The 25,713-nt window shown below is 40.4% G+C and overlaps 1 protein-coding gene across 1 annotated transcript in view; it reads left to right on the top strand.

Annotated features, from left to right (window-relative positions):
- The window catches only part of b4galt2 (UDP-Gal:betaGlcNAc beta 1,4- galactosyltransferase, polypeptide 2), a 173,820-nt gene that overhangs the window by 131,844 nt on the left and 16,263 nt on the right, over positions 1–25,713 (top strand). Inside the window, exons 5-6 of the mRNA XM_017702703.2 lie at positions 11,352–11,474; positions 24,204–24,308. Coding sequence (XP_017558192.1) covers positions 11,352–11,474; positions 24,204–24,308 — 228 coding nt within the window. The remainder of the gene's footprint in view (positions 1–11,351; positions 11,475–24,203; positions 24,309–25,713) is intronic.

Raw genomic sequence — 25,713 nt, 5'->3', positions numbered from 1 at the left:
ATGTGTGAGTGTGTGAGTGACTGACTGTGTCTGTCTGTCTGCCCTGCGATGGACTGGTGACCTGTCCAGGGTGTATCCTGCCTTCCGCCCGAAGACTGCTAGGATAGGCTCCAGCACCTCCGCGCGATCCTAACAGAGAAGCGACTTAGAAAATGGATGGAATGGATGGATAATAATAATAATAATAATAATAATAATACAGTTCTATTAGCTATTTTAATGACCTAAAACACCATTTTCATTCAGGCCAAAGCCAAAAACACAAAGAAACAAATACATTTTCAAAAAATTTCCACATCCTTGTGGATGAGCAGGTCTGCATGCATTAATGCACAAATGCTCTGATAAACATAGTTTAGCTGTGCAGTTCAGATGCAAATGGAAACAGTTTTTATTATGTTCAAATAAAACAGAGATGTATAAAAAGCCTCAGTGAGAGGCTATTTTTAACATTTGACTCATTTTTTTAGATGATCGTGGTGTCCTCGTTTTTTTTTTAGTTATATGAGTCGTGCATCACGCTGTTTTGTAGTGTCTGCCATCTGTATTTTCCCTCTTTCAGTGAGGTGACTGAAAGGTGATCATGACGAGTGTACAGTTTTGTAAATATACATTATCTGTTTCAACACACCTGATTAATGCTGTCAGTTACAGGTCAAATTAAAAAGCACAAACATCATCAAGGCAACTAACTGATAATGAGATTTGTTGCTACCATTTTTTTTATTATTGACATTATTGATATTTTTGATTAGTTGTTTCAGCCCTATTGAATAGCCACAACTAAGAAGCAAGATAGCTGATCAGACACTAGTTTAGCCACTTTATGCTTGCATTTTAATAGACTTTTATTGTCTTTCAAGAGTTTAAAACATTTAATAGCTAATCACAGATATTTATTTGACAATTAACCATTAGCTAAAACTTCATTATCATGACCAGTCCTGTACCATTCCATAGTTTTGTGTTACATCTGTTTCAAGCTATCAGTTACAAGTCAAATCAATGTGTGCTTGAGCAAGAAAACCAAAAAATAAAACAAAAAGAGCAGAGCTGTAGAATTTGAGAGCCCTTGCCAATGGCGATCATAGATCAGTGCTCCTAACCCTCTGCTTTGTGAGTACCAGTCTAGGCACCTGTGATCATCTGGTTGAAAGCGTAGTAGACAGAACAGCCCACAGAGAACGATGATCCATGACAGCTCACCTGTCTGCCTCCACAATGCTGCCATTGTTATTGAACAAAATGAGCATTTCCCACCTGTATTGTACTGTACTCTGTATCAAATCTATGCACCTGCTCCAGGCTGCAGTGCACTGGCTGCAGTATTTACAGAGAGAGGAGAGATTGAATGGCTCAGTCAGGTGATTTCATCTCTCCTCCGTGTGTGAGTCACTCCAGAGGCCTGTGCGTGTGACCCAGCAAGGTTGGATCGCGGCAGTCTTCAATAAATGGGGCACCTTTAGACATGCCCACTCACACAGGCTGAGCGTGTGCCGCCTCCTGAGCCCCGACTGCGCCACTCTACTGCTGCAGCAGATGGGCTCATTAATTTCAGCTTGTTGTCTTTGAAAGGTCTGAAAGGTGTGTGCCTGCACGGTTTTGTGCTTTTTGTCCTTGCCTTATGTTATGGATTGTTTTGCGTGGGTGGATATGTTTTGCTGTCATTTGCTCACTTTCACATGCGCACATACACACTCATGCTTGTGCGCAGTGTGTGGTAGCCCGGGGCAAACCCCAGGCATCTACCCATGACCACCTTCAATGGGCATCTTCAGCTCAGTTCATGTTATCCAAGTTATCCAGTGTGCATCCTCTCTGCAGTGGAGCTAGACAGCTGGCATTCATATATGTGCAAGGACTTTGTTTATGCAAAAAAAAAGTGAAGTGTTGCTAGTCCAGTTACATGCTACAGTCAAATATAAATAAAATTACACGTTTTGTTGGTTTTCTAAGTGTAAATATGTCAAATATGGCATTTTCAGTGATGTTTTAACTTTTGCTTAAGCCATTTTTTTAACAATATGTTAAATCAGTGATGTTATAAGGGAGAAGACAGGTCACTACTTAAAAAATGACTGGGAAAGCTTGTAACACTCAGCATGGCTTCTGTTTACAGTTGAACTCCCACTCTTAAAAAGTGCTGATTGGCAAAAGCCCTACCTTGTTGTGCCATATGTATGGGCAGTAGCCAGACTACACATTTTCTGTGCTTTTTGAGCCAAACACAATGCACAAATACAAATTGTGGTGTTTTAGTCAGATTTCAACAGTGATTTCAGATATAATTTTGAAACATTAATATGGCTTTCAGTTTCAGGTTTATAGGGCTCTTCACATTCAATGAAAGAAGAATTTGGTCTTGCATGGAAATGACTGCCCAGGAGTGTTGCCAAGATGGTCACCAAGTAGACAGACTTTCAAATAAGCATTTTGGTTCTTCTCAGCAAATAAACAGTAATTGTGCGGCAAATGTGCATAAGCACTTAGAAAATCAGCAAGTGCTGGTCTGGTGCTGGTTTAGCTGGTCACCCTGCATGGTCATCCTGGTTGACCAGCATACCAGCATCCAAAATACAGCATAAGCTGGTTTTCCTGGTGACCAGGCATGCTGGTCTATGTTGTTTTTTTCAGCAGCATGGGTGCTAAAACAATGGGTGTGCACCGGTGCTTGGTTTACTCATATTTGTGAGTATGTATACTATGTTATGCTTTGCTATTCTGAAACTTCAAAAATGCGTTAAAGTGCCTTGAGCACATTGCCAAGGACTTGTTGTTAAGGCTGTGATTGAGAAGGCAGATGTAGCATGGCTTTATTGCTAACTAGTCCAGCTGATGTTAACTAGGTCCAGAAACAGTAAAAAATATATTTCTCTGATTAACATGCTGTCACATCGTCCACTGAGGAGAAAATACCACCTATAAGGCTTTGTCAGCATCTAGTGCTGTACCAGTTAGTTGCAGTTTTAGCTCATTAGCTCATCTGAGGAATGAAAGCCGGCTGATTTTCCTTTGCTATTACTGAGCATTAAAATAAGTTTTCAAATGTATGCTTCTATGTAGTGCTAATGTTTTTTTTTATATACAGCTCCAGTGCTGTCACCTATAAAGGTAAGCCTTCAGGTGTAATGTGTTGTTTTTTTTATTACCGCATACAACCAGTTATCTACTCATTAATCCTTATTGATAAATGAGTAGGAGTTAATTATTTTCAAATTAGTTGAAATGCTGATTCTTTGTATTCACCATAAGATGGAGACAATATACAGGGTAACAATTTGATGAAATGGCAATTTTGTTTTAACAGGACTGACATGTGGAAGATTTGTTTTTGTAAATACTGTTGCGCTTTGCTATTCTCAAACATGAGAGCATTAATGAGAAGGCAGAGGTGGTGCCTCCAGCTGTGGTGATAAGTCTAGCTAGTCTAAATGTACTTCTCTGACAAACTAACAAAATGGCCTTGTGTAGGATGAGTGCTCATCAGCATACAGTGTCGACACCGCTGACTCATTCGCTCATCTGAAGAGGCAGCCTCCAGTACCCAGGACATCCAACGCAATTCACTTAGTTATTTCTGAATAATAAATATTTTGGTCCCACTTTATATTAAGTGCCTTTAATAACTTTGTAGTTACATATGAACAACATATGCAACAACTATCATGTAATCATGATTAGTGTTGTGGAGAGCAGAAAGGTCATAAGTTTGAAGGAAATGTCTCAGAACAAGAGGAGCTTTTCACAATAAAGGACCAAAAAAGTGATTTGTAGCAAAATTATAATTTTTTTATTTGATTTGATCATGAGTTTAGTTCAGAGAAGGCCTTTCGTATATCCCAAGGATTTTACAATTTGGTTAACAGTATTAATACACAGAATTGTACAAACACACAAGGCAGAAAGACTAGCAGAAAACAAAAGATGTCAAGTATACATCAGACATAGAAAGGGAAGAGTGACCCAGAGGAAAGAAGGAAGAACAGGAACAACAAAGTCGTGGAGATAGAGCAAGAGTGTTCCGTGAGTTGTGGGCCATGCCCCTGAAGGATCTGCCTTTTCAAAGGCAGGGACCACCAAGAGACTAGTTCCAGCTGACCTCAGTGAATAGGCAGGAGTAAAGGGGAGAATTTCAGCTATATAAGGGGGTGCCAGACCATTTAGGGCTTTGTAGGTCAAAGACAAAAACTAGAACTGAATATGCAATGAAATGAATTATCAATATTGAATACTATGGATTGAATACTATGAATAATGTGGAAAAGTAATATTTTGTTTCTGACCATCCTGAACATCTTTAATATGCCATCAGTGGTTAAAGTGTCAAGGCTAAAGGCCTTTCTCAGCACCTGGAAATATCACCCAGCCTTTTTTCTTTACCCATGGGCCTCACCTCACATTTGTAATTGACATCACTCTGAGGGCTTTCAGATGACTCCTCAAGTTTGATCTGGTGTTCCTCCTCCCTGCACTCCCTGCAGTGTTTGAACTCCATGGTTGAGCCCCTTGGATCTATGTGGAAGGATTCTATGGTAATAGCACACTTCAGCTTTCTGGAGGCCGTGTCAGACAAACCGTAGGATCTGTGAGAGAGAGAGAGAGGGAGAAGGAGGTAGGAAGCGAAGAACAGGATGAAATAGGGTAAGGAAGGGGATCAGATATTTCAGATGCCGGGTTCCCCTATGGGAGGATTCAGTCTCTCTTCCAGCTCACTCACACAAGACGGAGCTGTGTCAGATTTGAACGCCTGAATTGACTGGCTCACCCCACTGAAGGACTTAACTACTGAGAAACAGTGAACATGTTTCAGCACCTTGGCGTTCCTCCTTTGTTTTTGAAAGATGGAAAGGAGTCTAAAGCTTATTGCCTCAGATCCTAAATCAAGTCAGTGACAGGATTTGTCTTAGCCTAAAGGAGTCTCAGAGAGGTAGAGCAATCAGCAGGTGGGACCGACTGTCCTGTGTCCCATCAATATCTGCCTACCTTTACAGTGAGATTTTTATGGGCCAGGCGTGGGGGTGGGGTGGGGGGGGGGGGTTATTGGGGGTTGAGAAGGGTTGGTCCACAGCGTTATGTTTTATTTATTGATTTTTTTAGTAATAGAGATAGAGCTGTTTTTCAATGTCTGTGTTGCATGCTGTGTGCCATGGGGGCCGTTACATGATAGTTTGCAATATGACTTGCTTAAAGCTGCCATACTGCATGCATATGAGTTAGTTCCAGAGGCATATAGACAAAAATTTTGATCGCATAAGAAAAGCTTGTCTCAGACTTTTGTTGAGTTTGCCAGAGAGAAAGAGACCCTACTGGATAAATGGTGCACTGTGTGTAAAGTCTCTGACTTTGCTTCACTGCGTGAACTAGTTTTGTTAGAAGAGTTCATCTATTGTAGTCATCTATCTTCATGAGCGTAAGGTTTCATCTCTTTCTGAAGCAGCAGTTTTGGCTGACGAGTATATGCTAACTCATAAGCCTGTTTATAAGACAGCTAAGGCAGACCAGCCATTTGTTACTCAGGGCACTATTTCTCTTGAAGGGAGTGAGCAGCTTCAATGTACTGTGAATATTTTGCATGATACTGGTGCAACTCAAGTCATTTGCTTTAGCTGGGTTGTTGCCCTTTTTTGAACAAACATTCTGTGGTTCACATGTGTTCTGCAGTGGCATTGCAATGAAATATGTGAATGTTCCTTTGCATCATGTTTTGTTGTCCTCAAGTCTGGATTGTACAGAGTTGGAATTTGTCCTTCTTTGCCTGTTGAAGGTGTTACATTTATTATGGGGAATGACATTGCTGGGGGCAAAGTTCTCCCAGTGTTAGAGGTTCTGGATAGTCCTAAGACTTATAGTTCGCCAGATGAATCCTCAAATTATTCTACTGTGTTTCCAGCCTGTGTTGTCACTCATGCTAGAGCTCAACTTCTAGAAGATGTAGTTGATTTTGTCTGATTCATTCTTAGCTAAGGACAGTTTACTAGATCCTGCTCTGTCAATACCTCCATTTGTTTCTTCAAATGACTCTAGGCAAAATAGAGATATTGGAGATATGGAAGCTGGTAAGTTGGCCATCAGCCTAGATCAACTTATAGAGTCTCAGAAGGCAGATTCTAATCCAAGTAAATATTTGGGTTAAGCAGTACAGACAGTCTAAGCGATAAACTAGTTGTATTCTTCCTTGATCAGGGTGTGTTGATGCAAAAATGGTCTCCTCATGTTAATGCAGAGGCAGAAAGTGTTTATCAGATTGTGATACCTACTCCGTTCAGATAACGTCAGATAATGTCAGATAACAGATAATGTCATCCTTGGTCAGGTCATTTTGGTATTACCAAGAAATATTCCCATGTTCTTAAACATTTCTTCTGGCCTGGTCTTAGAAAGGACATAGTTGTCATTCTTGTTGTGTTTCAGTGTACAGGAAAGCCCAATCAGGTTATTCCTCCTGCTCCACTTTATCGTATTCCTATCATTGGAGAACCTTTTGAAAGGGTGCTGTTTGATTGTGTGGGTCCATTGCCTAAAACCAGATCTGGAAATCTTGTACTTGTTAACGGTTATGTGTGCTGCAACTTGTTTGCGAAAGATTACATCCCCAGTTGTAATCAGAGCTCTGATCAAATTCTTTACTACTTTTGGCCTGCCAAAGATTGTACAGACTGATCAGGTTACAAATTTTTTATCCAAGCTGTTCTCGCAGGTTATGGTCTCTCTAAACATCACTCATCGAGTCTCAAGTCCATATCATCCTGAGTTACAGGGTGCATTAAAATGATTTCACCAGTCTTTAAAATCTATGCTTCGCAAATATTGTTTAGATACTGGGAAAGATTGGGATGAGGGAGTGCCCCTTGTGCTCTTTGCTGTGCGTGAGGCTGTTCAAGAATCCTTAGGATTCAGCCCTGCTCAGTTTTTGCATTCATTGCATGGCCCGTTGAAAGTCCTTAAAGAGACATTTTTAAGTAACAAATGTAAACCGCAGAACATTCTGGATTATGTTAGTACTTTTTGTGAGCATTTGCATAATGCTTGTTTATTATCTTGTGAGACTTTGAATGTCTCTCAAGAACGTATGAAACATGTTTGTCATATCAACATGCTGAAGACTTATCACACTCATAAAGCAGAAAATGCATTATCAGATGAACAACCTGAAGATAGTGTTGTCCTCGATTGGTATAGTGACTACTGGTTCTAGTGACATTGATGTGGATGGATTAAATTTATGATCATTTCCACAAGCTTCTTGTAGACTTCTGAATTCAGAGATGTTACAGGATCTGTCTAGTCTTTTGAGTCACTTGCCAGATCAACAAAGAACAGAAATTGAAAGCTTAATACAAAGTTTTCCTTCTATTTTCAGAGATATACCTTCCCATACAAATGTTTTGAATTATGATTATACAGGTAACTACAGCAACACCACTTAAGCAGCATGCCTATCGTCTTAACTACTAAAAGGGCAGCCATGAAAAAGGAAGTAGACTACTTGTTGGAACATGGTTTAGCAAAGCCTAGTTGTAGTCCTTGGAGTTCGCCCTGCCTGCTTGTTCCCAAACCTGATGGTTCGGTTCATCTTTGCACTGATTATAGACGTGTTAATTCTGTCACAGTCTCTGACTCTTATCCTTTGCCTAGGATTGATGACTGTATTGATAATGTGGGATCAGCGCAATTTGTTAGTAAATTAGACTTGTTGAAGGGGTACTGGCAAGTTCCTTTGACTTCTTGTGCATCAGATATCTCTACTTTTGTGACTCCAGATGCTTTTGTGCAGTACACAGTTATGCCATTCAGACTTAAAAATGCTCCAGCTACGTTCCAAAGACTACTTAATATCATACTGTCAGATGTACCAAATTGTTCTGCTTATCTAGACGATCTTGTGGTTTACATGTCAAACTGGCCCACTCATGTGGAAATCCTGAGTACTGTTTCTGAACAGTTGGAAAAAGCTTCGCTGACACTTAACTTAGCAGAGTTTGAGTTTGCTTAAGCTACTGTAACCTACCTTGATAAAAGAGTTGGTCAAGGACAGGTACGTCCTGTTGATGCCCAAATTTCACCTATACAAAATTTTCCTGTGCCTTCTACCCGACGAGAGCTACGCTGATTTTTAGGCATGGCTGGCTATTACAGATGCTTCTGTAAAAACTTCTCCACTGTGGTTACACCATTCACTTCTTTGCTTAGTCCATGAAAGTCATTTGATTGGAATTCAGACTGTCAGCATGCCTTCGACAATGTTAAGGCTCTTCTCTACATTACTCCTGTTCTAGCAGCTCCTGATTTCTCCAAACCCTTTAAATTGGAGGTAGATGCAAGTACTGTGGGTGCTTGCGCTGTTTTACTTTAAGAGGATGATTCTGGTGTAGATCACCCTGTGTGTTACTTCTCTCAGAAGTTCAATAAACTTCAACTTAACTACTCCGCAACTGTGAAGGAGACTTTAGCCTTATTGTTGTCTTTACAACATTTTGAGATCTACATTGGTTCTTGTCCACTACCAGTGACTGTGACCCATATCCCTCTGGTATTTTTATCTAGAATGTATAACGAACTCACACCTATAACTATAACAACTCACACCTCCGTCAGAACTTTGACCAGATATCGGGGGAGGTGGGGGACATTGACTCACAATGGGCCATGTTCTGTTCCTCCATTGTTGAAGCGGCTGACTGTAGCTGTGGCCGTAAGGTAGTTGGTGCCTGTCGGGGCGGTAATCCTCGGATACAGGAGGAGCAGTGCGGGTTCCGCCCTGGTCATGTAACACTGGACCAACTCTTCACCCTCTCCAGGATTCTGGAGGGTTCATGGGAGTTTGCCCAACCAGTCCACATGTGCTTTGTGGATCTCGAGAAGGCATTTGACTGTGTTCCCCAGGGTATTCTGTGGGAGGTGCTTCGGGAGTATGGGGTACATGGCTCTTTGCTACGAGCCATTCAGGCCCTGTACAAACAAAGCTGGAGTTTGGTTCACGTAGTCGGCAGTAAGTCAGACTCGTTCCCAGTGAGAGTGGACTCCGTCAGGGCTGCCCTTTGTCACCGATTAAAATTATGAATAGAATTTCTAAGCGCAGTCAGGGGATGGAGGGTATCCGGTTTGGTGACCTCAGGGTCACATCGCTGCTGTTTGCAGATTATGTGGTCCTATTGGGGACATCAGGCCGCAAACTTCAGCTTTCGCTGGATCGGTTTGCAGCTGAGTGTGAAGCGGCCGGGATGAGAATCAGTACCTCTAAATCCGAGACCATGGTTCTCAGGCGGAAAAGGGCGGAGAGAGTCCTCTCTGGGTCGGGGATAGGCTCTTGCCTCAAGTGGAGGAGTTCAAGTATCTCGGGGTCTTGTTCACGAGTGATGGTACAAGGGAGTGGGAGATTGACAGGCGGATTGGTGCTGGGTCAGCAGTGATGCGGACTCTTTACCAGTCTGTTGTGGTAAAGAAAGAGCTGAGCCATAAGGCAAGGCTCTCGATTTACCGATCAATCTATGTTCCCACCCTCACCTATGGTCATGAGCTTTGGGTAATGACCGAAAGAATAAGATCGCGAATACAACTGGCCGAAATGAGTTTCCTCCGCAGGGTGTCTGGACTCTCCCTTAGAGATAGGGTGAGAGGTCCGGGAGGGACTCGGAGTAGAGCCGCTGCTTCTTCACGTCGAGAGGTGCCAGTTGAGGCGGTTCAGGCATCAGGTTAGGATACTTCCTGGACGCCTCCAGGCAAGTCCACCTGGGAGGAGACCCCGGGGAAGACCCAGGACACACTGGCGTGACTATATCGCCCAGCTGGCCTGGGAGCGCCTCGGAATCCCACTTGGAGAGCTAGTGGAAGTGGCTGGGGAAAGGGAGGTCTGGGCCTCATTGCTTAGGATGCTGCCCCCGTGACCCGAACCCCGGAGAAGCGGAAGATGATGGATGGATGTATAACCAGAATCAACGTTTGATGAGATGGTCTCTTATAGTCCAGGAGTACGACTTGGAGATTAAGCACGGGAAAGGATCAGACAATTTTGTAGCTGATGCTTTATCTCGTGTATAATAGCTTTGTTTTTGCGGATAATGCTGTTTTGATGACTTTTGAAATTTCTTGAATTACTAATTATCGCTACCATGCTTTACATATTCGCTCTTCGGGGTGGGCGTGTTACATGTGAGCGCCTTGTGCGTGTTTTTTTTTTCCTCTCTCTCTTTCTCTCTCTCTCTCTCTTTCTCTCTCTTTCTCTCTCTCTCTCTCGTGCTCCCTCGTTAGCTCTTTTCTCTCCTCTTTTCTGCACCGGTCGGTCTATCTTTCACCTTATAGGTGGATGGGGGTGTCATTCATCGTCCTATAGTGCTCGTCACTTACTGTCCAATCAGACGCGTCCGAGCCAAGAGGGGGCGGGGCTTCGTGTTCAAAAGCTGCGCAGCGGCACTCGCGCTGAAGCCTTCTGGCTCGCTTGTTATTGTGTTTATGATGTTCTGCTCGATTAGATAACGCTGTTTTGTGAAGTCGTTTGTGTCCCAGTTTAACTCTTTGCTGTGCATGTTATCGTTATATGTATTGCTGTTGTCATTGTTAACCGTTTGGTATTGGTTGTTGTTACTGCTGGAAGGAAGAACAGTCTAGAACGTGGGTGCACTTACACTGCCACACGCAGGTAGTCTGAGTGTCTAGACACACTAGTTTAGAGTTGAGTACCACCCCCTGTACTTTTGGTCTAGTTTAGCTTAGAGTAGCAGTCAGCTCTTTTATTTTGCTAGCTAGACAAGATACGAATATACAAACTAGAGTAGTTTTTTTGTTATTTTCTTTTCTTTGGTGCCGTCTGTGTTCTCCCCCAGGTTGGTCCAGTTCCTCAACGACCTAGTTTGTTGTCTTGGGGTTTTGTAATCATTTGTGTCCATTGTATACTGTTGTGTATGACCGTGGGAACCTTTTGTGGGAACGTAACAGTCTGTATACAGAGCCACTGAAATTTCATCCCATATATTACTTAAAGTTGCAAGTTGTATCTTGACTTATCTTGATTTAATATAAAACAAATTATAATATATTTGAATATTTTTTTTACTTAACTGACCCGTAAAATAACATTCATGATGTCTTGATAAATAGTGATACCATTTAAATCTTTGGAGGAACAATGGCTGCCGATAAGTTCTGCTTTTGGGCAGAATACAGTCCAATCACAGAGATTTAAGAATATAGACCAGTTAAAGAGTAAAACACAGTAACGCCAAAGATTATCCACTGTAGCACTATTACAAGGTTTAAATTCTTGAAATCACAAGCATTTGTGACTTAACCTCCCATTTCTGTCCCCCAAATCATGAATGAATAGTTACACTACTGCTGTTTTTAATTTCTTCCAGGCTACCATACGCAGGGTACTTTGGAGGCGTCTCTGGCTTAAGCAAAAAGCAGTTCCTCAAAATCAATGGCTTCCCTAATGAGTACTGGGGTTGGGGAGGAGAGGATGATGACATCTATAACAGGTGAGGCAATAGCTCAAATTACTAACATGACGCTCTCTTTGCATGCCCAACACAATACACAGCTGATTAAATGTACAATATGTTTTTCACAATTTTAAAGACATCATTTAAAGCATAGGTTCCCAAATCAGGCCTTGGGACCCTATGCTTTGCACATTTTTGTGTTTTTCCTACTCTCTACACTTGACCCAGCACAAGAGGAGCTTGTCAATTAGTTAATGAGTTGAATTAGGTGTGAAAGATGAAGAGAGAGTTCAAAATATGCATAGTGTGGCATTCCCAGGACTACAATTTGGACGCTCTGATCCAAAGGCAAATGTTTAAGTGCTTGAAATTTTCTTTTAAGACATGTGTAAGTCCTGATGTTGATTATTTATGTATACACATGTAACATCCTGACAGTCATAAAACAATTCTGACTGTATTAATGGAATTTGTATTTATTCTAATATTAGTGCTTTTTTTCTGGATAAACACTTAATACTTACTGCCAAGCTAAAGAGATCTTAAAATGTCATTAAAATATTATTTTCTTTGGTGACTAAAACTTCTATACAGTACTGTGTGTGTGTGTGTGTGTGTGTGTGTGTGTGTGTGTGTGTGTGTGTGTGTGTGTGTAATTTGACCAGGGTACTAGAAATGTTTGCATATGACTCTTTGAATAAATATATAAATAACTAATAAAAATATATTAATAGCAATAGCAATATAAATAGCAACCACAGAGCCCCCCACCCCCCTCTCTCTCACTCTCACTCTCATTCTCACGCTCCTCCAGTGATTTTGTAATGTTCATTCACTTCCGTCATCAATGTTTTGAAGGATCGTAGAGAAAATTATAGTGGCCTGAGTCTGGAAGAATTTGCTGTGCAAGACTGAACATCAAGTTTCATTAGATCAAGTGCACTAGTTAATTTAGCAGGAGGAAAATGTGAGTGCATCAACACCTGGCACCTTTCATTGAACTAAACATAGCAGTTGGCTCTCAGTCAAGACTATTGAACTCCATTGGTCGTAATTTCAGACCCTCTGAACCGGCGCAGTATCAGTGTGCAGTTTCAGACATCTGACACTATATTTTTGACTGCTAAGTCAAAGAAAATCCAGGAACTGTCCATGATTATTTTGAGCTACACGCACGCTGCCTAGCCTTAAAAATCATATGACTAAGCATGAATCATCTGGAACAATCACCCGAGCTTTAAACAATGCCCTTCCTCTTTGGCCTAGCTTCCAATTCTGAATGGAGCTTTGCTGCTCTTGTAGTATGGGCTTGTTATGGACAAGAGAGGCACAGGCAGACTGTACTGCCTCAGCCGTTATTCCCCCAAAGCTGCTTGTGTTCCAATCTGATTGTAAAATGTGTGCACAAATTTCACCAGAGTTTTATTTATCAGTTTTATTTTTGGTAAAGTTGAGTTTGGTGTCTAAATTTGAGAGTAATAGTTTAACAACCTTAAAAATAACAGTTGATATGTGGTTAATGAGCAAAAATGATCAACATAAATATCATACCAAAATAATAATAAGTTATAACTATAACAGTAAGGAGAAAATAACTATGGGCTTCATCCACCAACTGTTATTAACCCCTTTTATGCAGATCCAAGTTTAAGCCCATTAAAAAAAAAAAGATTTGTATTGCTACATTATAACACTCTTAAGTTGTACAAATAGCGCAGAGATTGTTCGGAGCTTAAACTGACAGACACTTGAGCCAAGACATTCATTCTCCAGCTTTTTATTTTCTTAATTTAAGTTTCATTTGAGAGCATCAAATACAGAAGAAAATGTCAAAAAAACAAAAGATACATGTTATTTTGAGGGTTTACAATGTGTGTATGTCAACTTCAGAGCAATAATGAGCAAGAAAAGAAAAGACAACATGACCAAATGGATAAAATAGGTCACATGAAAGCAAATACAAATTACAAGTTGTCATGCTATATAAATCTAAATATTTAATACTAAATTATAATAAATAAATATGCTATGTATGCATGCTGCATTTGTCATTTGTGCCATAATTTACACTGTATTGTATGATGGACAATGTTCAATAACTTGCTATACTGCAGTAGCTTAATAGGCTACAAGATTATGTTGATACAAATAGCATGACCTACTATAATTTACACAGCGTAGTACATAATGTTCAACCATATTAAACCATATTAGATCCATTGTTAATAGGCTAAATGTTGGTGAAAAGACACTGTAAATGTATATTATTAGTTTAGAAGTATGTAGTCAACTTGCATGTCATGCACACCATCAGTTCCATGCACAAATACATCCTCTTCATCATTCTGTTATGATTGAAAATTTGTGTTCCTTGGCCAGAATCTACCTTTACATTACTGTATTTTGTCAGAAGTGCATAGTTTATATTGATTATTTGACTTTCAATAGAGGGAAGGCCCTGAGTAAGCCTACATACCCTGTAAGCCCATTTCAAAGTCTAATGTAAAATATTTTAGAAAATACTGTGCATCTTATCTAATAAGCAAACAGCTCTTTTTGAGGTCTGCAAGTAATTGTTTTAATTTGTGATACTTCTGTCCATCCTGAACATGTCAAAGCCACCATGAAGACTGTGTGCTTTAAAATTGGTCCAGGTTTTTTGAATTCAGAATTTTGTGGGACAAGTAAGATTAGTGTTTATTAATCATCAAAATGAATATATTTCTAAAAGTAAGCCAATGTCTGAGCTTCTCAGGAACACAAGTAAGCTGAAAGAGCCCCTGCACTCAAGTGTGTTTTTTTAAATGATTAGCTTTGTAAATTCATCTGAAAAGCAATTTGTGAAGTATTACATATCAGCTTAGCTTTGTACGTCTCAAATGAATGTTTCCCCACTTCCTCTCTGATCCCACGTGGGGGTTGTTAAAGATTTTGAAGCAAGAAAGTAAATTTTTTTACTAAAAATAAATTTGTTTAGTGCCTTTGCAGGTACTATTGCAGATAAAATCAAATGACCTTGTAGAAGATTAAATTATAATTTCTTGGGCTAAATGTGATGCCAGACAAATTGAAGAACTTTTTGCCTTCACACGCATATGAACTTGAGTGACATCCCATTCTTAATCCATAGGTTTGAATATGTCAGCACACCCTTTGCAGCAATAACAGCTTTAACTCTTCTAGGAAGGCTTTCCACAGAGTTTAGGGGTGTGTTTATGGGAACTGATGTTAGACGAGAAGGCATGGCTCGCAGTCTCCGCTCTAATTCATCCCAAAGGCGTTTTATCGGTTTGAGTTCAGGACTCTATGCAGGTCAGTCAAATTCTTCCACACCAAACTTGCTCATCCATGTCTTTATGGACCTGCTTTGTGCACTGGTGTGCTGTCATGTAGGAACAGGAAGGGGCCATCCCCAAACTGTTCCCACAAACTTGGGAGCATGAAATTGTCCAAAATCTCTTGGTCTGTTGAAGCATTAAGAGTTCCTTTCACTGGAGCTAAGGAGCCGAGCCCAACTCCTGAAGAACAACCCCACACCACAACACCCCCTCCACCAAACGTTAAACTTGGCACAATGCAGGCAGACAAGTACCGTTCTCCTGGCAGCTGCCAAACCCAGACTCGTCCATCAGATTGCCTGACGGAGAAGCTTGATTCGTCGCTCCAGAGAACACGTCTCCACTACTCTAGAGTCCAGTGGCGGCACTTTACAGCACTGCATTCAACGCTTTGCAGTGCGCTTGGTGACGTAAGGCTTGGATGCAGCTGCTTGGCCATGGAAACCTATTCATTGAAGCTCTCTATGCCCTGTTCTTGAGCTAAAAGGCCACATAAAGTTTGGAGGTCTGTAGCAATTGACTGCAGAAAGTTGGCAACCTCTGCGCATTATGTGCCTCAGCATCCGCTGACCCTGCGCTGTCATTTTTTGAGTTGCTGTTGTTCCCAATCACTTCCACTTTGTTATAATATCACTGATAGTTGACTGTGGAATATTTATTAGTGAGGAAATTTCACGACTGGACACAGGTGGCATCCTATCACGGTACCACGCTGGAATTCACTAAGCTCCTGAGAGCAACTCATTCTTTCAAAGATGTTTGTAGAACATGCCTAGGTGCTTGGTTTTACATACTTGGGGGCCATAGAAGTGACTGGAACACCTGAATTCAATTATTTGGATGGGGGAGTGAATACTTTTGTAAGTATAAATATATGTGTGTTTGTGTGTGTGTGTGTGTGTGTGTGTGTAGGTGTGTATAATATTTAATTTTGAAATTGCTGTGCAGTAATCTGTTAGCTCAAACAGGTGTATTTGATATTTCAAATTTTATTAAATTAGACTTTGTTAAATCTCTGTTCCACATGTGTCTAAGAAACTATCAGATGTGATGTGTAGAGCTTTTCTAGTAGCAGGAAGCATGCTACAGCTCCACACATGAGAGCACAGGATCGTTCTGGCTCACTGAAGCTTCAATTGATGTAAGCTTTGAGGTAGACTCAAAGACTCAAATCTGTGCATGTGAATCTTTGTGTGGAGCTGTAAGCCAGAGTTACTTTTAATTTATGTCCTCATTAGCACAAGATGCTATGGTGGCATGGGGGTATAGTAGCATAAAATGCACCAAAAAAGAGAATAAAATCATTAAACACTATTTGTTTGGTCTCACGATTGTGACAGGCTTCACTGAGGTGGGCAGTTTCAGAAATGGACCGTATTCCTGCTGTTATGGATTTGAGCATTTTTCTCTGTATTGATTGGTGCAAAGTAGAGAATGTGGTAAAGTAAATTCTCTCTCTCTCCTTGCTGAATCGAAAGCTTTGTATAAAAAAGCTTGTATAAAATGATAGCAGCTCCAGCTTCAATGCATTAAAGCATCAACATTTCCCTTGAGATTCTTCCTCCACAAGCGTTATTTTATTGCTGAGAACTTCAGAAGGGCTGTATGGCCGACTCTTTAAAGTCTTTATTGGGGATGCTTTAATTGTGCACGAGTGCACACTGTGGCCTGGGGTTCTGCTTGATTTGGCTTCATTTCAGTTTAACACTTTGTGGATGTTCTTTGACAAAAAAAATTGTCCCAGCTGCTAGACTTTTGCTTCGAATCTTTACCCAAAAATAAATCTGAAACGTGAATCGATAGCCACATTAACTTGTCAGAAATTGAAAAATTATTTTATTAAATACAATAGAAATACCTTATAAATAATAACTTTGTATATATTTAGCTTTTTTTACTATCTCAATTATTGCCTTGGGTTTATATTGGTTATAACATAAGACTTGTAAATGTATTAAATATCTTAAATTACACAGAATACTACTGCAAAAATCACAAAATGCACAAAATATATCAGAAAAATTGCTAAAGGACAGTTATACAAGCTTACAACAACTTCTTACTGAATTCTCCTTTGGGGACCCACTACTGGCCAATAGTGGCCGATGGACGGATGGGTGAAGCTGTCATTCTTTCCCCAGCATCCTCAGCCACTTGGAGACACATCACTTCTTCAGAGCAGTCAGCTGGAGACACTTCTCTTCTCCAGAGTGTTCAAGAGCAGTGAGCTCAGACTCCAGGGAGTGAGTTCAGTCCCTTTCGGCACTGCAATCTTCATGCCTCTCCATGCTTTCCCCCACTCCCTCACTGCCATTCTGTCCACCACCACCACCCCAACCCCCCTCCACCACCACTTTCCTTTAGAGGGCCGTCGGTCTGACAGCTCAGGGTTGAGAACCAAGTTCATCTGTCATTGCAAGCAGTGTCTCTGCCTCTGAAAAGCTTTTGCCCTCACTCCACCCATCCCGGCTGCCACCGCATCCTGGCAGCTCAGCCTTGCTATGAGTGAACTGAATCCCAATTGCCCATATGGACACATCGTCCAGTGTCTGGGTCTGGCTAGGAGGTAGGCTGACCATAACCCTAAGGAGTCATGACCCTGACAGGCACTGCAGCACACTCTCCTACAGGTGTACCGTGACCAGCTCTGCTCTGTTAGCCGTGTCCTTCTATCATGTGAGTCCAGAAGGATGAGCTTGACATTTGTAGAAGCTTTGCTAGCTTTTTGAACCTTATTTTCTTTCAGTACTCTGATCTGTAACTAGCAACACATGAAGGGCAGAGCTTGACATCTGTAAGATCTCTGCCAGCATGTAAATTTCTGTTAATATTTCCATTATAGTATTTTATAGTGTTATCTGTCTCAAACCTGCACAGTATATTTTTTTTATTGCTAAAATTAAATTAAGTAACATTACTGAGTCAGGAGGCAGATGCAAAATGCTAAAATACAAGGTGTGTGTGTGCTGCTGCAAGTCACCTTGTAAAGTCAGAAAGAGGCATCAGGTCAGATATGTCTACTTATCAACGTCACATGCACAGGCTCAAACAGAAGGTCTAGCTCAATGTTTAGGTCTCAAATGCGAGATCAACATTATGTTGATGAAAATATGATGACAACAGTAGTTACTTCACTTACATCCTTAAAACTTTAGTTTTAAGTTGCACTTTATCCATGCATTTTTCAGTGGAAATTTCAATAAAATAATACTTTTGCTGCTCATCCATGCTCAGCATAAGAGCAGCACAGTGTCGCCAGCAAAGCAACTTAAATGTTGTGCTGTTTCTGACGGTCAGGAAGCAAGTGCATCATGACAGCTTCCCAAAGGATCCAGACATCCAAGTGACTGAAGCCCGTTTTTCTGATGTCCCAGCATGTAACAGCTTGTGTACATTTTATGCCTGGCTGATTTTTCAAATAAAGCACAGTTCAGGGCAATTCAGCCAATAAGAACAAAGATATTTCACATATCTCCGTCTTAAAGGTCATAACAAAAAAGGCTGTTTCATTCTGAAGGATGAAATGAGGATGGAAATGGCAGGTCAAGTTAAGAGGCTTTTATTGTCAATTCATCTATGTACAAGTGCACAATGGAGTGAAATTATGTTCCTGACGCAAGTGTGCAATACATTAAACTAGAAACAAAAAAATACAATAATTAAACAAACATTAAACACGGGAAACGGACAAGACAGTGCAGCCCCCAAACAGCACTCATTTCTATGGTAAAACCACAGAGAAGTTATGCGTTGACTTCAGGGGGTGAATTAAATACACAAAGATGTAAAATATGGGATCATTAACATTTCACCCATTTCATTTGTCTCATTTGGCTTTGTCTCTGCACTGCTGCCACTGTTGATCCTCCTTTGTGAAGAAACCCCTGTTGTTTGTTTGGTGGCTGCCATGACTTTGTGAACTGTGCCAAAGGAACCGTCCCCTTCTGCCCCTGTACACAATGATTGTGCTTTTTTTTTCTTTTTCTTTTTTTAAAAGGAATGAAAGCAAGTCTTCTCCCTAAAGGTAGATGTAGTACCCTGGGGCTGATTTATCCCTTCACATGCATAATGGAAGATGGCGCCTCTCCCTGCCCCATGCCATTCGCCTTCAAAGCCGCAGGCCCTCTGGAAGGTCAACTCCGTGCACATTTGCTGACCAAAGACATTGTGGACAGCAATAGCCCGGGGAGAGGTGTGCATGTGTGCTGGTGTGTATGTGTGTGTTCATGTTTGTGAATGTGTGTGGAGGACGCAGATGACTGCCCTGCCCTGATGCACAGCAAATGTTACTTCAGAATCGCTTAGAAAAGCAAAGTGCAGAAGTGTGGAGTTCAGTTCTTCCCCGCAGTCAAGTGCAGCAGGAAGCAGCAGTAGCCTCAGATGTGGACGGAGGCCCTGGAGGGACTATTCCCCAGTCCTTTTCGCAGGCAGGTAGTGGAAGTGGAAGCTGGCAGGTGTGCTCCAGAGTTGACTGTAACATTTAAACTAAGTGGCAGGGGACAAGACACGAAAGATTTCGCCAGAAATTGGTAGCTGTCAGCACAAAGGATGAAATTTTCCTGCAATACTCTGCTCAAATCCACAGAGGATTTGTTATCGTAAGTTGGTGTAAGGTACTGTAATTGAGGCTCTGTTAGTTCAGCTTCACTGGCCTTGCCGGTTTGCTTTGTCCACTCAAACAAGCTTATCCATGATTTCAGTTTGTAAGCGCTGGACTGTGGAGAGCGCAGCTTGAGCTAAACTCATCAGACTTGGTTTGTTTTTGTTAGAGTGGCTCTCAGTGAGGGTTGTCAGTCAATCAATTAAATTCAATTACTCAGTTTTTTAAAAATCATTGATTAGTCATCTGGAATTGGCAATGACTGAGTATCGGTTTGCATAATTAAGTAGTATTTTACATTCTCCTGTCACACTTAAAAAGGTTGGTTCTTCAAGAGTGGCGATTTAACCATTTACGCCTAAACCATTTAAGCAAGAAAGGTATCTATATAGAACCCTCTAGGAGCCATTTTTATAAGTGTAGAAGTGTCTACTGTTCTCTCTTTTGTATCGCTGTTGTCACGGAACAAAACCTCTTATCTTTATTTTTGTCATATTTGCGTTTTTGACGCAATTTGAAAAAACCTACTGTCTTGTATGTTGTGACTTTCATTAATGTAAAGTATGTTTTTTTTCTCCTTTTTTTTAAAGTCATTTTGCAAATACGAGGTTTTGTTCCGACAGCAGTGATATATATCTTTTTCTATTCAAGTATTTTTTAAACATTTGAAAGTATGTGCATGGTTTGTAGGTTTATTTTCCATTGTAAAGACCATTTTATCTTTTAATTAATTGTATTATTGTCATATAATTAATTAGAGTTTGCTTTATTGGAGAGTCTCAGAAAATCTTGAGCTTTGAGGGTCCCAAAGCTCTTGGGGCACTTGGACTATAAAAAAGTTTGGGAACACTGCATTTTTTTTTAAATGTAATTTTTATGTTTTCTCTTGTTACTTTTAATAAAAACAGTAAGAAAAAATGGCTTCTCAATCAGAATCTGCCAAGATTGTAATTGGCAGATTCATTGTTTTGATTTTGGCTGATCTGTCTTGGAATTTTGACGTAAATAAGACAAGGCAGTTAAGTGTTGTCTTTAATTTCTGCTGCAGTGCCTAAAGCAAAATGACATTCATGTACATAAGCATGAGTCATTGTACAAAAAATCTTTTTCAAAATAGCACTTAATTGGATTCATGATACCTAAACAGACCTAATGCCCATCTTAGAACCTCCAGGTGTAAGCTCTTTTTTTTTATGAGAAAAAATAATGGAGTTCTTGAAAATCACTTGGGGATGTACAGGACAAAGTATATTGAGTGTGGAACATTTTTGTAAATTTGTATATTGTAAAATGGCTAATAAAAATAGGTTTAAAAAGGTCAGCTTTAAAAAAATCTTAATCAGTCTTAAAAAATTTAGGATCATGCAACACTAGGGAGAAAAAATATTAGCAGTCTTTTGTAAACTGTTGTTAAAAGCACATAATGAAAAGCTTCTGGTCTAAAGCAGATTTAAACAGCTGAACACTGAATTCTGATGAGTGCTGACATTACAACAATTTGTCAGATGTTGATGGTCACTTAGTGTCTGTCAGCTGTATAATACAATCCCTGATTTCCATACAAGACAGCTCATTGAAACTTTCACAGGCGTAGGTCTGCTGTTAAGAAAGTTCAGGTCAAGGCTTTCAGAAGAAGGCAGTGGAGTTACTGACCAGGTCAATGAGCTCATCTACTGTGATGTATGAGAGAGCGAAAGGGGGGTAAAGGTTTCATGCAGTCAGCACTGTACTCAAAGAAGAGTGACTCAATTCAACCTAATTCAAACTGATTCAACCCCCCCCTCTCTCGCTCTCGCTCTCACTCTCTCTCTTTCTTTCTCTGTGTTCTCCCACTCCACTTTCATTTCAGCTCTGGTCGAGGAGACATGAAGCAGTACTAATGATTCCAATTCCCTCCGACTCCATGGGTCTAATGCAATTAACTGAACTTGTGGAGAAGGAGGGAGGGAGAGGGTCTGGAGAAATTCACCCTTAATCCAATCAGAGTGAGAGAGAGTGAACGAGAGATTATATGTATGTGCTGAGCCAATATGAGCATTCAGTCAACAGTTTTAATTATAACCCTCACTGTATAGAGGAAATCTTTCCTAATCACAGCTCGTGTCATTTGCTAAATGAGTTATCTTGAGTTGTTCAGCCCCAAATAATGCAGTTACATTCAGTGTGAACATTAAAATAATTGCTGATTTGTCATTTGCCTCCCTTCAACTTTGTCTGGTCGAACCTCTTTCTGCAAAAATGTACAGGTGCGTGTGCATGTACATACCTTATAAAAAAGATTCAGATGCTTAAACCACTTCCAACTTCATGTACAGCAGTTAACTGATAGGTTTGGAGCTGACCTGAGTGTAAATCTCTGAAAGGAGATGTCACTGATCTGATCCCCAGTCGGAATCAGGCTTGTATCAGTCTTTGGTGGTGTGTGATGCAGTGACCAATAAGTGGTTCTGATCCTCACACAATGATGAGTTAGCATAGTTATGGCCACTTTCATTTCACAGTGATAAGTATTTGGTCAAAGAGATTTGAAGGCCTGAATGGAAATTGTAAGCAGTAAAGGGGATGTTTTCTATTGGAAACATCATTGAATAAAACAAGTATTCAGTTCCGATGATACTTCAGTAAAGTGCAGATTTTCCAAAACAATACTTAGTAGTAACTAAGTACAGTTAGTATTCTCCACCCGTGTGTGTGTGTGTGTGTGTGCGTTAGTTTGCTGGTCAGATTTACTCTCAGTGCTCAGGCTGCTTGCTAATCAGGTCAGCAGCTGCAGGTGTTTGAGCTTGAGCCAAATGCTAATTAGCATCATGAACACAGTTGATGTGCATTTTTGGTTTGAGCTGCTTCTTGGTGCGGACATCCGAGACTGGAGTGTCTCCAACTCAACACAGATGTTAACATCTACTGAAACTCTCTGAGAGTGATTAAGAACACACAGCTTCATTCAGCAGCACATCAACACCCTGAACAGCTGTGCTTAGCATTTAGTGTCCCTGCCTTACTATTTACTCTCTCTCTCTCTGTCTCTCTCTGTCTCTCTCTCTCTCTCTCTCTCTCTCTCACCCTTTCTGTTTTTCTCCATTTATTTTCACTTTTTCTTTTCCTTTCAATGTCTTTTATCTCTCTTTCTCTCCATTCCTCTCCATCCTTCTCGTTCTTTGTCTTTCTCTGTTTTTGTCCATATATTTTTTTCTCTTTTACACTCTCTCTACCTCACTCTTTCTCTTCATTCCTCTCAATTCCTCTTTTCTCTCTCTACTTCTTTCTTTCTCTGTTTCTCTCCATGTTTTTCTTGCTCTTTACTTTTTCTATCCATCTCTTAATCTCTTTTCTCTTTGTCTTTTTCGCTCTGTTCCTCTCTATCCCTTTGTCTGTTTCTCTCCATCTGTTTCTCACTTTCTTTTTCCTTTTTCCATCTCTTTATCTCTCTGTTTCTCTCCAGCACTCTGTCATTGTCTCCACCTCATGTACTCTTTCCTTCTCTTCATTATTCTCCATTCCTTTTTTCCTTTCTGTTGCCATCTCTGTTTCTCTCCATCTTCTTCTTTTTCTCAGTTCCTCACTTTCTTTTTCTTTCCATCTTTCTTTCTCTCTGCCGGTCAATTTTCCCTCCATTCTTCTCCCTCTTTCTTTCTCTCTTGCACTTTCTCTCCGCCTCATTCATGCTTTTTCTCTCTTGCACACTCTCTTTCTCTTTCTCTCTTCATCCCTTATTTTCACTCTTTCTATAGCTCTCGCTGCCTATCTATATTTATCTCCATCACTTTTTGTCTCTCTTTCTCAGAATTGCCCCCCTCCCACCTCTGACTCTATCTTACATTTTCATCATAATCTCAGCGCTGCTCCTGTGAAATCTCCACAGTTTCTAGGTCGAGAATACACAGAGATTAAAAACAAACCCCCATGTGCTGAATAATTTATGATGTGGGTCTCCGTCTTGTTTTATTAGGGGGACAAAACCTCTGGCGCAAACACACACGCACGTCCTCACACAAATCAGAGGGATTTCCATATAATCAAGCGCTTTAAGAAAAACATCCGATCTTTAGAAACACAACAACGTTACGATCACATGACAAAGAAGATGCGCTGTAATGCCTGAAGACAAAGCTGAGCCAGGAGATTAGAGCAGCGCAGATTGTTCCAGCAGGCTTCACTCTGTCTAAGCGTATTCAGGAAAAAGGAGCTGTGGAAGAGTCCTGAATTGGCCAGTGTCTCAGGAAAAAGAGCCAGCTCTAATTATTTTACCCAGTTTTCATTCTGCTCACTTCACTCGCTTCTACATGTGTTTGTTTGTGCTGGGGTGCTAACGAGGTTTGAATGAGGGAAAACTGCTTCTTCTTTATTGTTATTCAATCAGTGAAGCTCCTGAAACACAGCAAATAATGATGTCAAGCTTGACTACGTTCATGAGACTGGAGCACAAAACCATGGAGATCAGTCAGACAAGCTGCTCTGGATCTTCACTCCTCACTGTAGATACTGAACACCCTCAGTCTGCACTAGAACCAGTTCTTTCTTTCTTTCCCTTTTTTGTTGTCTTTCTTTCTTTTTTCCCTTTTTTGTTTTCTATCTTTATCTCTTTTTTCCCTTACTTATCTTTTTATTTCTTCCTGTCCCTCTATGTTTGTTTTTTTTTCTTTCTGTTTTCTATCTTTCTTTTTTCTTTCTCTATTTTTATCTGTTGGTTTTCCTTTATCAATTTCTTTGTTTTTGGTTGTTCTTTTCTTTGTTTTCTTTTTTCATTCATTCATTCATTAATTCTGTTCATTTTTCTTTCATTGTCTTTTGTTTATTTCTCTCTCTCTCTCTCTCTCTCTCTCTCAGGATTACTCTGAACGGTATGAAGGTCTCTCGGCCGGATGTGCGGATTGGTCGGTACAGGATGATAAAGCATGAGAGGGACAAGCACAATGAACCGAACCCCCAGAGGTGAGCCCCCGCCTTCCACTGCGTCCTTTACACTTGCAACACACTCCTTTCTATATAAATAAGTGTTTACTTACACTGAGCTGCAGCACCATATTCACTCCCACTCTATGGCTTTTGATGCATTGATCTGAAACGTACAAGAGCAATTTAAGATCACGTTGCTCACAAATGTGTGTGCTTGAACACTGTCAGGCCAGCATGCTTTTCTCAAGCTTGTACAAAGAAGAAATGTGTAGGAGGAAGTGCTTCTTTCAGTGCCTTCGTATTGAATGAACAATGTCAACTCAGTGATGCTCCATAGTGAAAATTCTTGGCTTAAACCAAACTCGAAATTCAGGTTAATTTATTTCCCTCTAACCCTTATGTGCTGTTACATCAGTTTATCTGTATAAATTTATTTAGCTTCTTGCTCATGAATGAAACTTAATACAAAAACTACAAGCACTTTTGTTGATGGGCTACTCAGAAGGCTTGCCTAAGAGAGTTGATGTCTATTATTGAGTCACTGACTGATGTATCCGTGACTGGCACACGTTGTTCAAACAAGCATGCTCAAGTGTCTCTCAAGAAAGGAGCAGGTGGCGCTATACACAATTAAATGCCACCTACCTTCATGTTCTCCCAACGCTACGAAGTAAGGCCAGCAGATAATGCAAGAAAGCAGAAACACAATTAAAACACATCATGGGTCATACTATAATGATGACCTAACACAGGTAAAACAACAGGAGAACATGTATGTAAGTTCAGTTGGAATTTTCCTATTATCTTGCAGTTTAAGCAGCCTTATGTAGCTTTTTTTGGCTGTTGCTAGTGAGGATAAAGTCATCAAGCACTAGTACATGTCCACTAAGTGCAATAGTATGTAAACTTTAATAGTACTTTGTGTCGATTGCTATTTTTGAAATGATCCCTTTTAAAGAGTTAGTCAAGCTAACCTTAGCTAGCTCCAAATCTATGCTAGTGCTGTTGCATAGTATGTACATTACTAAGCTAAATTAGGTCTAGCTGGAGTCATGAAGTCATGAAGTCATGAAGAAGTAAGTCTACACCAAAAGTTTAGACTTTTTCAACATGTTTGGAGATACAGATCATGTCCTCAATTACAACAGTGCTGAAAGATAATGGTGATATAATTTAACAAGTGACACTTAGAATTATTATTTTTGTCATCCTTTATACCATTGAAATGTACAGCAATATGGTAAAAGTAAGTAGAGCCCTACATATATCACTACTCCAAATGTGAAATCCGGTACTAATCATTAGCTCACCATTAAAGAATATTGTGGAACTTGTCTTATTTAAATCTCAGATATCTGGTCTGGTTTGCTCTTTGTTGTTGAAATGTGTGGTATCATCATGTCTAGATTAAAAGAGCTCTCTGAGGCCTTCAGAAAATAAG

The sequence above is a fragment of the Pygocentrus nattereri genome, chromosome 2 (genome assembly GCF_015220715.1).
Source record: "Pygocentrus nattereri isolate fPygNat1 chromosome 2, fPygNat1.pri, whole genome shotgun sequence".
Classification (NCBI taxonomy): Eukaryota; Metazoa; Chordata; class Actinopteri; order Characiformes; family Serrasalmidae; genus Pygocentrus; species Pygocentrus nattereri.
This window is presented reverse-complemented; position numbering and strand designations above follow the sequence as displayed.